The 15,533-nt window shown below is 37.2% G+C and overlaps 1 protein-coding gene and 1 non-coding gene across 2 annotated transcripts; one reads left to right on the top strand and one right to left on the bottom strand.

Moving 5' to 3' along the window:
* Positions 1–2,901: 2,901 nt before the first annotated feature.
* On the top strand, positions 2,902–4,239 carry LOC125350001 (heterogeneous nuclear ribonucleoproteins A2/B1-like). The gene is given in 2 exon segments (XM_048344282.1): positions 2,902–3,651; positions 3,654–4,239. Coding segments are annotated over 2 exon segments (867 nt in total). The 5' UTR covers positions 2,902–2,916; the 3' UTR covers positions 3,786–4,239.
* A 9,798-nt stretch (positions 4,240–14,037) lies between these two features.
* On the bottom strand, positions 14,038–14,112 carry Trnaa-agc. Its single transcript has one exon. It is a non-coding gene; the product is annotated as a tRNA-Ala (tRNA).
* Between the last annotated feature and the right edge of the window lie 1,421 nt (positions 14,113–15,533).

Raw genomic sequence — 15,533 nt, forward strand, 5'->3', positions numbered from 1 at the left:
ATTTTTGTCTTTGATATTATGTAATTTGATTATTATGTTTCTTGGTGAAATCCTGTTCTGAATCTACTTAGTGGCATGTCACTTCCTGTATCTAGATGTTGAAGAGTTTTCATGCATATTACTTTAAAGATGGTTTCGGGTCCCTTTTCTCTTCCATCTCATTCCTGAGTTCCTCTTTTTACATAGATTATATTTTATTATGTTTTCCCACAATTCTCACAAGCCTTTTCTTCCATTGGGTTTTCATTTGTTTCCTTCCCTTTTTTCCCAAGATTAATATTCCATTGCTTTCTCAATTTCATTTAATTTTTTTATTAATATGCCCTTTCTTGTTTGTTTTGTTTTTGTCCCTTGTGAGGCTTTAACTCTGGGCCAGGGCACTGTGTCTGAGCTCTTCAGCACAAGGCTAGAGCTCTACAACTTGACCACTTTCGGTTTTCTGGTGGTTAGTTAGAGATAAGAGTCTCTTGGACTTTTCTGGCTTTTAACTGTGATCCTCAGATCTCAAGCCTCCTGAGTAGCTAGGATTACAGGCATGAGCCACCAGCACCCAGCTTAATTTTTATTAATTCTTGTGGCTCACTAGGTTTCTTTGAAATTGTTCTCAATTCTTTTCCAGTCTTTTAATAAAGCTTGCTTTCTTTAAAGCCCATTGTAAATTTCTTCTGAACGTGTCATTATTTCATGAGTCTTTGAATCTTTATGTCCTTTGAGTTGATTTCTTCATGTTTGAGAAGACAATCATCTTTTTTACTTCATGTTTTAATTTTTTTATTATTATGAAGGTGAAGTACAGAGGGGTTACAGTTATGTAACAGTCAGGTAATGAGTACATTTCTTTTCAAACAGTATTATTTCTACTTTTTAAAATTACATTTTATTATCTTCTTTCATCTTTTTCATTTTATGATCTTGAAGCAGCTGTTACCATTCCACAAATCAACTTATGAATACAATGCATATTATCTATGTCATCTTTTCATCATTTCCCCTATCTTCCCAACTCAGTCACTTGATACTTGAACTTTCTGTTATGAATTGTGAGACCTGAGGCCCTTTGAGCATTTCTGAAATTAAGATTTTTACCCAGACTTGCAGTACAAAATTGGGAACAAAACAGAGCAAAAGAATTTTTAAAACCTCGATGCAACAAGGACACCTGCACTTCCATGTACATTGCTGCACTGTTCACAATAGCCAAGATATGGAAACAACCCAGATGCCACACGACAGATGAATGAATTCAAAAAATGTGGTAACTATATACAATGGAATTTTACACTGCCATTAGAAAGCATAAAATAATGGCATTCTCTGGAAAATGGATGGAACTAGAACAAATCATGGTCAGTGAGACAAGCCAAGAACAGAGAGACAAAGGGTGTATGGTCTCCTGATATGCAGGTGTTAGAATTAAAATGCAAAGAGATACATAGGGAATAATTAGAACAGGTTTAGGCTAGTCACAGGAGAGGATCACAAGAGCCTAATACCTATGCCCTTATGAATGCATGAGATGATGCTAAGTGAAATGAACTCCATGTTATGGAAACTACTGTAATAGCACTGTTGTAATTATTTTCAACATGCCATGTGAAACCGTATCTTCCATTGTTGATGCTCCTCTTGTATCCCCTTCCTGTTGTTGTACCCGCACTATCACTGTATCTTATCTGAGTACATTGGAAACTGTATATACTGGTATTAGAACTAGGGAAGTGAAAGGGAATACCAAAATCGAAAGACACAGGACAAAAAGACAAACGACTCCAAAAGCAATACTTGCAAAACCATTTGGTGTAAACCAACTGAACAACTCATGGGGAGAGAGGAAAGGGGGGAGTGGGGAGGGGGGAATGAGGGAGAAGGTAACAAACAGTACCAAGAAATGTAACCAAGGCCTAACATATGAAACTGTAACCTCGCTTCTTTTGAGTAGCGGTTTTATCAAGGTCTGCCACAGTTAAGCTAGCAGAGTTAAGAGGGGAGAAAAGAGGGCGCCCCTACCTAGTACTGGGACGCCCCAGGGAGACAGGCGGTTATTTTTTCGCGGGGGGAGTGGGAGAGAGATAATCACTAGATAGATAATATAATGGAATTGTGGAACTTTGTTTTAAGTAATTTTTACGAGGAAGTAATTTAAGGCATGAGGAAGTCGAAGTAAAAATGGCCCTGTCTTGCTTGTACTTTGTTTAAAACATGGCTTGATTGATCCCTTAGTGTGTGTATTGCTATATATTAAAACTGTATTAGGTCTGGGCCTACTATGTGTTTGTACTTTGCTACTCTTCTCGTTTATGTTTGCAATCTTGGTTGATTACATTCATAAGTATAAGGTTTCAAGTGAAGGGGGTCTACCTGATTATTTTTCTGTGACCCTAAGCACATTTAAAAATAACGATTGTTTATAATTGATAGTGGACATCAGTAAGTTTGGAAAATGAGAATCCAATGCCTAACGTATGAAACTGTAACCTCTCTGTACATCAGTTTGATAATAAAAATTTGAATAAAAAAAATTTTAGAAACTGTTCCTTTGGAGAGGAAAAAGAGAGAAAAGGAACAGTTCCGTAAACTCTTTATTGGTTGCTTAAGTTTTGAAATCACAGAACAAAGTTTGAGAAACTACTACTAGCAATGGGGAAAGCTCACAGACTGTGTGGTTATGAGGGATCCTGCAAGCAAGAGATCAAGAGGATATGGTTTCTGGGCTGGGGATATGGCCTAGTGGTGAGAGAGCTTGCCTCGTATACATGAGGCCCTGGGTTCAATTCCCCAGCACCACATATACAGAAAACGGCCAGAAGTGGCGCTGTGGCTCAAGTGGCAGAGTGCTAGCCTTGAGCAAAAAGGAAGCCAGGGACAGTGCTCAGGCCCTGAGTCCAAGGCCCAGGACTGGCTGAGGTTGATGCTGCCATGGCTGCCAGGCCTCATTCAATTGATGGGAGAGTGGTTGAGCCAAAACGTGCTGTAGCAAGAGATGAGTCTGGAAAACCAGGGGCTCATGTGACTGTGAAGAAGCTGTTTGTTGGTGGAATTAAAGAAGATACTGAGAAACATCACCTTAGAGATTACTTTGAAGAATATGGAAAAATTGATACCATTGAGATAATTACTGATAGGCAGTCTGGAAAGAAAAGAGGCTTTGGCTTTGTTACTTTTGATGTCCATGATCCTGTGGTTAAAATTGTGTTGCAAAAATACCACACTATCAATGGTCATAATGCAGAAGTAAGAAAGGCATTGTCTAGCCAAGAGATGCAGGAGGTCCAAAGTTCTAGGAGTGGAAGAGGAGGGAACTTTGGTTTTGGGGAATCTCGTGGTGGCGGTGGAAATTTTGGACCAGGACCAGGAAGTAACTTTAGAGGGGGATCTGATGGATATGGAAGTGGACGTGGATTTGGTGATGGCTATAATGGGTATGGAGGAGGACCTGGAGGTGGCAATTTTGGAGGTAGCCCTGGTTATGGAGGAGGAAGAAGAGGATATGGTGGTGGAGGACCTGGACATGGCAACCAGGGTGGGGGCTACAGAGGTGGTTATGACAACTATGGAGGAGGAAATTATGGAAGTGGAAATTACAATGATTTTGGAAATTACAACCAGCAACCTTCTAACTATGGTCCAATGAAGAATGGAAACGTTGGTGGTAGCAGGAACGTGGGGGCCCATATGGTGGAGGAAACTATGGTCCTGGAGGCAGTGGTGGAAGTGGTGGTTATGTGGGAGGAGCCGATACTGAGCTTCTTCCTATTTTTCATGGCATTGATATGAACCATGGATAAGTATATTCTGCTGCCACAAAGACTGTAAAGTGCTTCATTTCAACAGCTGAGGCAAGCCAAGTGATCATTATTAAAGCTTTTCTTGGTTCCTTCAGTGGTGTTGGTAGTAAAATGGAAGGTGTCTTGCTGCAGGTAACTAATGAAGAAGTGGTCAACCACAGTCTTCAAGAAATAAGAAATTCTGTACCATCTGAAAGTAGTTTCTTGTTGGTGCCTTCATTTAAGAAGCACTCTTTAAGAAAAGGGAAATGCTTTCTGATAAAAAACAAACTTCATTTAGTACAGGTTCTTGATAAAATCATTACAAAATGAGTGTTGTTTGTAAAGCATAGCATCAAATCAGCTAGAGAGATAAATGTATCATGTTTTAAATTAGGTTTTGTGAGTAGACAGATTAAAGTTCTATTTTAAATACAAATTTTATAAAAATAAATACTTTTGTATCCAAAAAAAATGAAACTGTAACCTCTCTGTACATCACTTTGACAATAAATAGAAAAAAAAGAATAAAGTAAACAGGTCTCAAGATACCAAAATACAAAAAAAAAAAAAGAAAGAAAAGAGGACACACAATGAATGGAAAGTGTGTGAGAATAGTAATAATAATAACAACATAATATAGCAGAGGGGACCATCACTACATTGGACACTGATGAAAGGGAACTAAGCAACTCATGGGTGGGAATGGGAAGGAAAGAATGAATGAAAGAGTGAACAGAAGTTGCTAAACAAAAGGAATGTAATGTACATATCATCTGAAATGGAGAAAATGATTTTATTGTTAAAGTTCATAGACTTCACAAGCTATGTAGAGTAGAATAACAATTTTCATCATTGTGAAAGTTAAAATGTATACTGAGAAATATATGTAATAACTTAAACCCAATTAAAACATTTTAAACTAAAAAAAATTAAAAACATGTAGTTTGATAATAAAAGTTCATTTAAATCTGTGTCCAAGGAAGGTGTTTTTTCAGAAGAAATTGGAATGTTGAGGTGTGGCTCATGGTGCTCTATCTTTTGTTTCTTTTGTTTTATTCCCTTTTGAGAGTGGTAAACTTAATCTCTCAAAATGCCATTATTATCAATGACCCCTATACACTCTCCCAAATTTGTTTCCATCACTATAATTACTTCAAAAAAAGATTTCCAGTGAAGCCATTTGTGAGTCAATCTCTGAGGCCTTTATGCCTATAGATGCTTTTATTACTCCCTCACATGTCACATTCAGCATTTTACTGGAGTATCTTGTGCATGCAATAATGTTGCAGGTAGAGTAATAAAAGGAAATATAAAGTATTTAAATTGTCATAGGTTTATATGCAACCCGATTCCAGAATCTGTAAGAAACTGAATGAGTTTAGTAACGTTGGATGTAAGACTCATATACAATAAAAAATGAATCATAAAAAATCCTGGTCTCAGACCAAAGAGAGAGATGGGGGGAGGAGGGAGAGGAACCATTAAAAGAAAGCTAACTACTTTGCCGAAAGATGTATTGAAGGCATCACAGAAATTTTCTGGGGTGTTCAAGAGTATAAAGGTATAAACTAATTTGAATGTCTTTGCTTGAGAAGAAACCTCTAGAATACTCTGGTTCCTGTGTTTAGCCATTCCAACACTCAAAGGCCACTGCAACCACAGACCAAGAGATCTAGCAATTGCTGCTACCAGTGGCAGAGCTTGGCATCATACATTTGATGAAACTGGGTTTTCAGATTTGCAGAATACATGAGTTGTATGGATATGGAGGCTTCCACTCAAATTTCAAAGGAAGGCCTAGTAGGCTAAGCAACATGTGGAAGAGTTGGAATCTTTGAAGACAGTCCCTGAGAGGATGATGCATTAAACTGTGAATCAAGATAAACATCTAATGGAGACGTTGGAAAGTTAACATGTGGAATTCTTCAGAAAAGAAACTACAAGCAGCAAGCAGAAGCAGCCCGTGCTTGCAGAGGAGGGAAGGCATGTAAGCTTAAAGTCAGCAAGACCATAGAGCAAAGCTTTCCAGGCTCATATCATGCTACATGATAGCATGCAGCTATATGATTTAATGTCTACTTTGGTAGGTTTTGTGCTTGCTTTGGTCCCATACCTTCTTCCTACACCTCCATTTTACCCCTTTGCAATAGAAATGTTTATCTTCGACCTGTCTCCCCATTGTATGTTAGATCTATGTAGTTTGGATTATTATAGTCCATATACTGAGAGAAACATGGTTAATATTTGCCTTGAGTTTCAGAGGAGACATGGACTTAAAATTTTGAACAATGCTGGAACCATTGGACAATGAGAACTCTTGGAAATAGACTAAATACATTTGCATTATGACCTGGATATAAGATTTTTGGGGTCAGAGGTTGGCCTTGTATTTTACATATGAATTATCCTTATGTTAAGGAATGAATGAAATGAGGTTTGTTAACCCCTCAGTTGTAGTGTATAAGTTACCTAACACCTCTTACCCAGTCTAGATTCTCCAAGAAATTTAGTGACTGAGCACAAAATTTTTTATACTTGTAAACATAAATTTTTTAAGATACGTATATATTATGAAAGTCATACAAATAGTAGTCATCTATTTTAAATATATGCGTGTGTATATGTATATACACACGCATATATTTAAAGGGAAACATATACAAAGTGTAGATTTCAACTGATAGGAATTGAGTCAGAAATTTACTTGTAGATGTCACTTGTTTACTTGAAAATTTTACCCAATTTTGTCTGTTACATAAAAAGCATCACTAGAATAGAGGTTATTTTTTATAACATCTGTGTACAAATTATTATTAGCACTGCTAATCCAAGAGCTTAATCATTGGAATAATACCTATATCACCACCAGATGCAAGCTTTGCAAACCTAACAGGAAATAAATGATTTTGAATAATTTTAGTACAATTTTAAAAAGAAATAGAAAAGTAAACATTTTCCCCAAACCTAGCTCACTGATATCAAGTTAGCCCATTTATAAATGAATATTTTTAAAAGTGCCATTGTGGTTCTAAATTACAGTTTTCCTTTCATATAAAACAAAAATAGACATCCATGAATAGTAGTTGTTATGAAAACAGAATTCTAGTGGATGTATTAACAAAATTAGAAAAAAAATACAAAAAGATTCTCAAACTCAATCCTTAAGACAAAAAATTAACTTTTGTTAAAAATGGAAATCTACCACCAGCCACATCTGTCAATGAAATGGTTTGCAAACAGACTTGGAATAAAGTACCTCTGAAGATTCAAACTAAACTTGTGGAAGCATAGTAAGTTAAGAATATAAAAACTGCCATGTGAAATTCTTTTGCAGGATTTTTTTTACCAAATATTTATTTTCTACCAGTAGAACCCAGAAATATGTTATAGGAGGGAAAAATTTCTTTTCCCACATGAATCTCCTAGTACAGACTGAAGCAAATGGAACTATTATAAATTTCCTTGAGTTTTATGCTCCTATTATCTCACTATAAATAATTTTCAAGGCATTTATTCCGCAAGATTGATGAGTTCTGTGTACCTATGATCTCTTACTATTGTAATTCTTTTTTATTTATTAATTAAATTTTGATGACAAGGTGTTGTGCAAAAGGGGTACAGTTACATAATAGGGCAGTGAGTATGTTTCTTGTGATATCTTACACCCTCGTTTTTCTTTCCCTTCCCTAGATCAGGTAGGCATATATACAAAACCCAGTGTACCAAAAACATATACAGTAGCCACGTGGCATACACCAAAGGAAATTCACTTAGAACTTTAAATATAACGTCAACAATAGACTTTGCTTATCCTTATCTTATATGATCATACATATACAGCTTTTGAGCTGTTGTGATCAACTAACTGATAGGTCTATTCTAGACCTTTTTATGTTTAGTAGTTGTTTGGTTTTAGTTACATAATGTAAGGTTGCTGACCGAAACCTGTGGGAAATACCATTTGACAAGAAGTTTTTTGTTTTGCAGACCTGGTCTCTAGTGTTCCCCCACCCCCACCTTAACAGTCACATATCAAGGAGATCATGCCCCTTTGTTTTCTGTGTTTTAGGCTTGTCTCGCTCAATATTATTTGTTCAAGTTCTGACCATTTCCTTGTGAATACCAATATTTTATCATTTCTAATCGCTATGTAGTATTCCATTGTGCACAGGTACCACAGTTTTTGGATCCATTTATCTGTAGTGGGGCATCTGGGTTGTTTCCATATTTTGGCTATTGTGAATTGTGCAGCAATAAACATGGATGTGCAGATGTCTTTTTGATATCCTGAGACCTGTTGTTCAGGATAGATGCCTAGGAGTGGTATGGCTGGCACATAGGGTAGGTCTATGTTGAGCTTTTTGAGGAACCTCCATACTGTTCTCCAAAGTGGTTGTACTAATTTGCACTCCCACCAACAGTGGAGAAAGGTTCCTCTTTCCCCGCATCCCCCCCAGCATTTGTTGTTGCCTGAGTTCAGAGTATAGGCCATTCTAACTGGAGTGAGGTGGTATCTCAGGGTTGTTTTTATTTTCATTTCCTTTACTGCCAGGGATATTGAACATTTCCTCATATGTTTCTTTGCCATTTTTATCTCTTCTCTTGTGAAGTCTTTCTTTAGCTCCTTTGCCCATTTAATAATTGGTTTACTGGCCTTGGAGGGGCTTAGTTTTTTGAGTTCTCTGTAGATGACGGATATTTGGTCTTTGTTGCTGTGCTGGTGAAGATCCTTTCCCATATGGTTGGCCGTCTTTCTAGTTTGGTGGCTATGTCTTTAGCTGTGCAGAAACTTTTTATTTTGTAGTAGTCCCATTTGTCTAGACTCTCCCCTAGCTCTTGTGCCCCTGGGACTATATTTAGGAAGTTCCTGCCTGTGCCTTTAAGTTCTAGTGTCTTTCCTACTCTGTCCTTCAGTAGTTTCAAAGATTCAGGTCTGATGTTGAGGTTCTTAATCCATTTTGAGTTGGTCTTGGTGCATGGTGATAGGCTAGGGTCTACTTTGAGTGTTCTACATATGGCTGCCCAGTTTTCCCAGCACCAGTAGTTGAAGAAGTTATGTTTTTTCCATTGTATGTCTTTAGCTCCTTTGTCAAATATCAGCTGACTGTAAGATTGCAGCTTTATTTCTGGGTCTTCTATTCTATTCCATTGGTCTTCAGGTCTGTTTTTATACCAATACCAGGCTGTTTTTGTTATGGTGGCTGTGTAATAGAGCTTGAAATCTGGTATTGTGATTCTTCCTGTGCTGCCTTTTTTGCCTAGAATTGCTTTGGCTATTCAAGGTCTTTTGCTGTTCCATATGAATTTATGGGTTGCTTTCTCTATTTCAGTGAAGAATGTAGCTGGGATCTTGATGGGGATTGCATTGAATTTGTATAACAATTTAGACAATATGGCCATTTTCACTATATTGATTCTGCCTACCCATGAGCATGGGAGATCTTTCCATCTCCTTGTGTCCTCTTTGATTTCTCTTTTTAGATTTTTATAGTTCTCATTAAATAGGTCATTCGCGTCTTTAGTTAGGTTAATCCCTAGGTAATTTATTCTTTTTTTTGCTATTGTAAATGGTATTATTTCCATAATTTCCTTTTCTGCTTGTACATTGCTGGTGTACAGAAAAGCTTCTGATTTTGTGGGTTGATTTTGTATCCTGCTACTTTGCCAGAATGGTTTATTAGTTCTAGGAGTTTGGGGACTGAGTTTTTTGGGTCCTTCAGATATAAGATCATGTCATCTGCAAAGAGGGATACTTTGATTTCTTCTTTGCCAATGGGGATCCCTTTGATGCCTCCCTTTTGCATTATTGCTATGGCTAGGGATTCCAGCACTATGTTGAATAGAAGTGGGGAGAGTGGGAATCCTTGTCTTGTTCCTGAGTTTAGGGGAAATGGTTTTAGTTTCTTCCTATTTAATATGATATTAGCAGTTCGTCTGTTGTATATGGCTTTTATTGTTTTAAAGAATGTTCCATCTATTCCTGTTCTCTCCAGGGCTTTTAACATGTATGGGTGTTGCATTTCGTCAAAGGGTTTTTGGGCATCGGCTGAGATGATGATGTGGTTCTTGGTCTTAGCTCTGTTGATGTGGTGAATTACGTTTATTGATTTGCGGATGTTGAACCATCCTTGTGTCTGTGGGATGAAGCCTACTTGATCATGATGTATAATTTTCTTGATCAGTTTCTGGATCCTGTTAGCTAATATTTTGTTGAGGAGCTTTGCATCTGTGTTCATTAGTGATATTGGTCTGTGTTCTCTTTTTTTGTTGGGTCTTTGCCTGGTTTAGGGATGAGTATAATATTAGCTTCATGGAATGAGTTTGGGATTTCTCCCTCTGTTTCAATTTCGTGGAAGAGCTTGAGGAGTATTGGTATTAGCACCTCACTAAAGGTTTTGTAGAATTCATTGGTGAATCCATCCAGGCCTGGGCTATTCTTTGTTGGGAGGTTCTTGATTACCCCCTGCATCTTGCTGTAAGTTATTGGTTTATTTAGTTGATTTATTTCTTCTTGATTCAGTTTGGGCAGTTTATACTTCTCTAGGAATTGATCCATTTCTGTAAAATTATTGTTTTTTAGTGAGTAGAGGTTCTGGAAATCGTTCCTTATGATTGTTTGAATATTGTGTGTATTTGTTGTAATTTTTCTGGTGGAGTCCCTGATCCTACGGATATGAGTAATTCTTATTTTTAAAAATTCAGCTATTTTTCCCCCTGTGCTATATCTTGGATAAGTATTCCCCAAAGGCTAGCATGGTTGCCAGCTTGGAACTAGCTACTGGGAGATGGTGAAATCACCTTTAAGAGTCAGGACTTAGATGACTCCAGTCTCTGGGACTGTACTCTCAAAGCGGATTGTGGGACAGTTGTCTCTTGCTCTTTTTCTTTTGATTCCTAGCCAGGTCATAAAAACACCTCCACCACCAGTCTTGCTATAGTATACTGTATCTCTCCAGGTTCAAAGCAACTGAGTCTATTTTTTGTGTGCTATAACTTACAAAATTGTAGCCAAAATAAACCTTTCCTCTTAATAATTTGAACATCTCAGGTGTGTTCTATAGTAATGGAAAGCTGAATAACAACATGATAGGCTCCAAAATTTCTCACTTTCTATCCTCTGAGTCTTGGTAATAAGTTTAGTACTTCCAAAGATTTTGCAAATGGCTTACTAACATTCTTATTTCCCAAAATCTACCTGTTATAAAAAAAAATTGGCATTACTGATTTATTAGCAGTTGAACTTGGTCACTAAGTCTCAATAGACAGATAGATGACATCAAATAATTTTTATATATTCAAAATATTTTTATTTCATAAATGAGTCAATATTCCTAATTATAATAAAATACAATACATGTCCCTTGTAAAGATAATTTGAAATTTTGTTTCACTAGTTTAAAACTCATCACTTTAGCCAGTTTTAATATATCCTATAATATAGCCACAATATATTATACTGCCATCTGCACTAAATGCTACCCTCCCACTCTGTCTTGTTATTCTTACACCTAATCCTCTTTGTAACCCTTACACCTCCCACACTATCTATCCTAACTTCATAACTGTCAAAAAGGAAATGATAGTTTCATCTCACACACTATCATTTTCAACAAATTTTCTCATCCTAGAGATGTGGCCTTTAATTCCAGCCAGCTGACTGCACACAACCTTTCTTCTCATGCCATCAGTGGGATGACATTGATAAACTCTATACCTCCACTTTTTCAAATAAATGATTGCTATGTTTTGCTTTGATTCTTAGACATATTGAACACATATATAACATCCTAATATCCTCATGTTCACAGACTTTTTCATGTCTCTACGACATTGTTATCGTCTCCCATAATGACATTATGAAGATCAAATATTTAAGCCATTTAACTAATGGAAAACATACTAATTAAGCCAACGGTATGGGTTCAAGAGCTATATGAGCCAATTAACTGTATCAAAAGCAAAATTTTTCTGTGGTATTACATACTATTTCAATGGTTGGGAAAAGCTCACCATTTCATCAGTTTCAGAAGTGACCAAATATATACATTACTAAATTGTATCATACTTCAAATAATACATTCACAGGTATATTCCATTAGATCAACAGTATCAAGAAATCATGCCCCAGACACTATCCTGTACACAAACAATTGCTATACGACATTAACAATATTAATTATAACCATTCTGAATAGCATTCTTAACAAAAAATGCTTCTACTGAAGGTGATGGGATAGATCTAGTTCCATAGAATAGATCTGTTGCATAATCTAATGTACAGATCACTGGAGCAGATTTTATAAGACCTAACCTGTTTCCTGACTACCGTCTCCTCCTAAATGACAATTTTAATCCATATTTGCCCTAGGTTTAAGCTCAGGAAAGGTGAAAAATCATCTAAGATCTTTCTATTTGGGGACACAACATGACCATGTCTAAGATAGTAGGAAAGGGAACATAGAAAGCCCTCAGAACTAAGTGGTTGAGTGCTAGCCTTGAGCAAAAAAGGAAGCCAGGGACAGTGCTCAGGCCCTGAGTTCAAGCCCCAGGGCTGGCAAAAAAAAAAAAAAAGCCCTCAGAACTGACAAAAATAAGTAGTTTTCAGCCAGGCCAGTGGCTCATACCTATAATGTCATCAACTCAGAAAGATGAGATCTGAGAATTTCAGTTCAAAACCACTTCAAGAAGAGGGGCTCTTAATTCAGGGGATGTTGGGGGGGGGGGCGAGCCAGAAGCAGAGGCATAGAGGCATAGCTCAAGTAGTGAAGTAATAATGTTAAGTGAATAAAGCTGAGCATAAAATAAATAAATCAAGGACCTGAGTTCAAGTCCCATTACTGGGGGGAAAAAAAACAAATTTACCAACCATTGTTAATAAAAGGAATCATACAGGGAATCATTCCTGAATATGTAAAGATATGTACCCTAATTCAGATATTGTGCCAGCCTGAAACTATTATATGTGAATATAACAGCACTTCTTAAAATGGATCCATGACCCCAGGAAGCCTGAACATATATTTTCTTTTGTATATTTACTGTCATGTAAGTTTTTAGAAATTACCAGAATTTTACCGATATTATGAATAATCGGTTTGCAATAATACTACCTGTCCCTGAGCTTTTTTGCTCAAGGCTAGTGTTCTACCACTTAAGCACAGTTCCACTTCTAGTTGTTGTTTTTCTTTCTGATTATTTGAAGATGAGTCTCATGGACTTTCTTGCTCATGTTGGCTTCAAACCACAATCCTCAGATATAAACCTTCTGTATAGCTAGAATTACAGGCATGAAACACAGACACCCAGAGATTCCTAACTTTTTCCATATTGCCCTACCAACCATGAAATGACTGCTGTGACTATTAAGGATTCTCTAATTTCCAATGATTCTAGAGCAACCAGTTTTCAAGTTGTCAGCAAAGTGTCATGTTCCCTACTCTGCTGAGTTTATATGTGAGCACAACCAGTGCTATTTGTGCTGATACACTTGGAAATTTCTTCCCAGAATTAGATACGAGTTCCTTGAACCCGGTCATAGGACCCATATGGAAGACCAAAAACATACTATTCTCTCCATATGTTCTGGCATCAATTCAAACTCCTTGCTTCTGTATAGAAAACATTGGAAAAACACCATGATTTCTGATGGCCTTCAATCAGTTCAAATCCTTGCAAAGACCTTAGTTGGAATAGCTTTTCCTTACTTTACTTTCTACTACCTAGAATCTTACTGTGAAGTAATGAAAATTATTTTGTTTTATTCTGGCCAGTGATCTTTAAATTTTTGTTAGGTTAATGGTGCAAAGAGTCACAATGAAAGAAACCTATTTCTTTTGTCTCTTTTTGAAGGCAAGTTTTTGTGCCTGAAAATTATTTTTAATGCAAGCATATACTTAAAGGAAGAAACAGAGAGGCATAAAGAACTTAGTGCTCAAATGAAAGGTCTAATTCTTAAACTCTATTTCCAAACTCACTCTACATAATAAACTTGTGAGTGATTTACAGAAGTAGTAACCTGTAAACAAACTTTTGAAAAAGCCATTTTGCTATACTACAACACTGTGGGACACATATGGTACTCTGGGTATTCTCCTAATAGAATATACTACAAAGAAAAAGGAGAATTTCTCCATTTTACCACAAATACCAGTCAGCTCCATGATATACCATAAACTGAGACTTGATAGGGAAACAGAAATGTTCCATAAGCGACTGAGGAATGCAACAAGAAATAAGTGGGGTTTTTGGTTTGGGTTTTGGTGTATTTTTCTGGTGGTAATGAGATTTGAACTCATGACCTCATGCTTGCTGGGCAGGAGCTCTCCACCAATTGAGCCATATCTCCAACCCAAGTTTCTGTTTTAAGAACACATGTGAATGATCATCTGGAAAGTTTAGGGATAGCAAGGTACTTCATCAGAAGATAAAACAGGGCTGGGGATATGGCCTAGTGGCAAGAGTGCTTGCCTCATATACATGAGGCCCTGGGTTCAATTCCCCAGCACCACATATACAGAAAGCGGCCAGAAGTGGCGCTGTGGCTCAAGTGGCAGAGTGTTAGCCTTGAGCAAAAAGAAGCCAGGGACAGTGCTCAGGCCCTGAGTCCAAGCCCCAGGACTGGCAAAAAAAAAAAAAAAAAAAAAAAAAGAACAGACTATAAAACAATCAAAGTCAATAAAATTTTGGTAACTATTTCTAATCTCACCTTTGGAATAATGATAATTATTATTATACATTCAGTGCCTATAAAGCAAATAAATTAAACTTATACTAAATATATGGGACAAAATATGAAGTAGACTTATACTAAAGAAAACTATTAGCTGACTATCTGAAATTCAAATTTAACTGAATGTCCTAGTTTTTTCAGTTTACCAAATCTTGCAAACTTATTCTTCAAAGCTTATGGTAAACACAGAGATGCACCACAAAGTTTCTACTCAGCAGATAGTTTCCAATTGTCAACACCATTAAGACCTGCCTCAGCTGCAAAGGCCAGTGTTTCAAGAAACGTTTGGAGAAGCGAGGGAAAATGGTAGATTAGTAGTGTTTTGAAGGGTCAGATTAACAAAGAAGCGATTAAATTCTGAAGAAGGAATTAGAAGAGCACCAAGAACCACAAAAACGGTGAATAGACAGCTAGAAATTGAGTTCCAGTGGTGAGATCAGCTAGTATGCAATATGCATATGACAACTGAAAAACACAGAGACTCAGAAAGTTAGCAGGGAAAAAAAAGGAAATAGTGTGCAGTTCTCTCCCTAGCTAGCTTGGTGTGTGGAGAGGAAGCCAAGGCCACAACCACAGGTGACTTTGGAAATAGACTGGCAGGCCTGGATGAAGGATAAGCTCTTACTTCCTGCAAATTTCGAACCCAGTGTAAGAATTTGATGTGACAGTGACTATTCTGGCATAGCAGGATAGCACTGGAAAAGAGAGATGTTCTGTTGACATCCACCTAGCAGAATGCTATAGCCAGGTTCCATCCTGAGAAGAATCCCATTGTTTGAAACTAAGCTAGTCTAGAAACCTGAAAACAAAGAACAATCATAACTCAGGAAGTCTAGAAGCAACCTTCCAGTGTCGGAGCAGAAGACAGTCATGAAAGGAGTTGTGGGGAGGTAAGGAATGTGATATTGACCACCTGAGAAGTTTAAGCACTGGGGAATTTAGAAAGTGACAGGCATAGTAGTTGGTTGACCCATATCTCCAGGGAAGAGTGAGGCCCATCACCAAAGGGAACAGAACTACAGGCCTATGGCTGGCAA

The sequence above is a fragment of the Perognathus longimembris genome, chromosome 4 (genome assembly GCF_023159225.1).
Source record: "Perognathus longimembris pacificus isolate PPM17 chromosome 4, ASM2315922v1, whole genome shotgun sequence".
In the NCBI taxonomy this organism is placed as follows: Eukaryota; Metazoa; Chordata; class Mammalia; order Rodentia; family Heteromyidae; genus Perognathus; species Perognathus longimembris.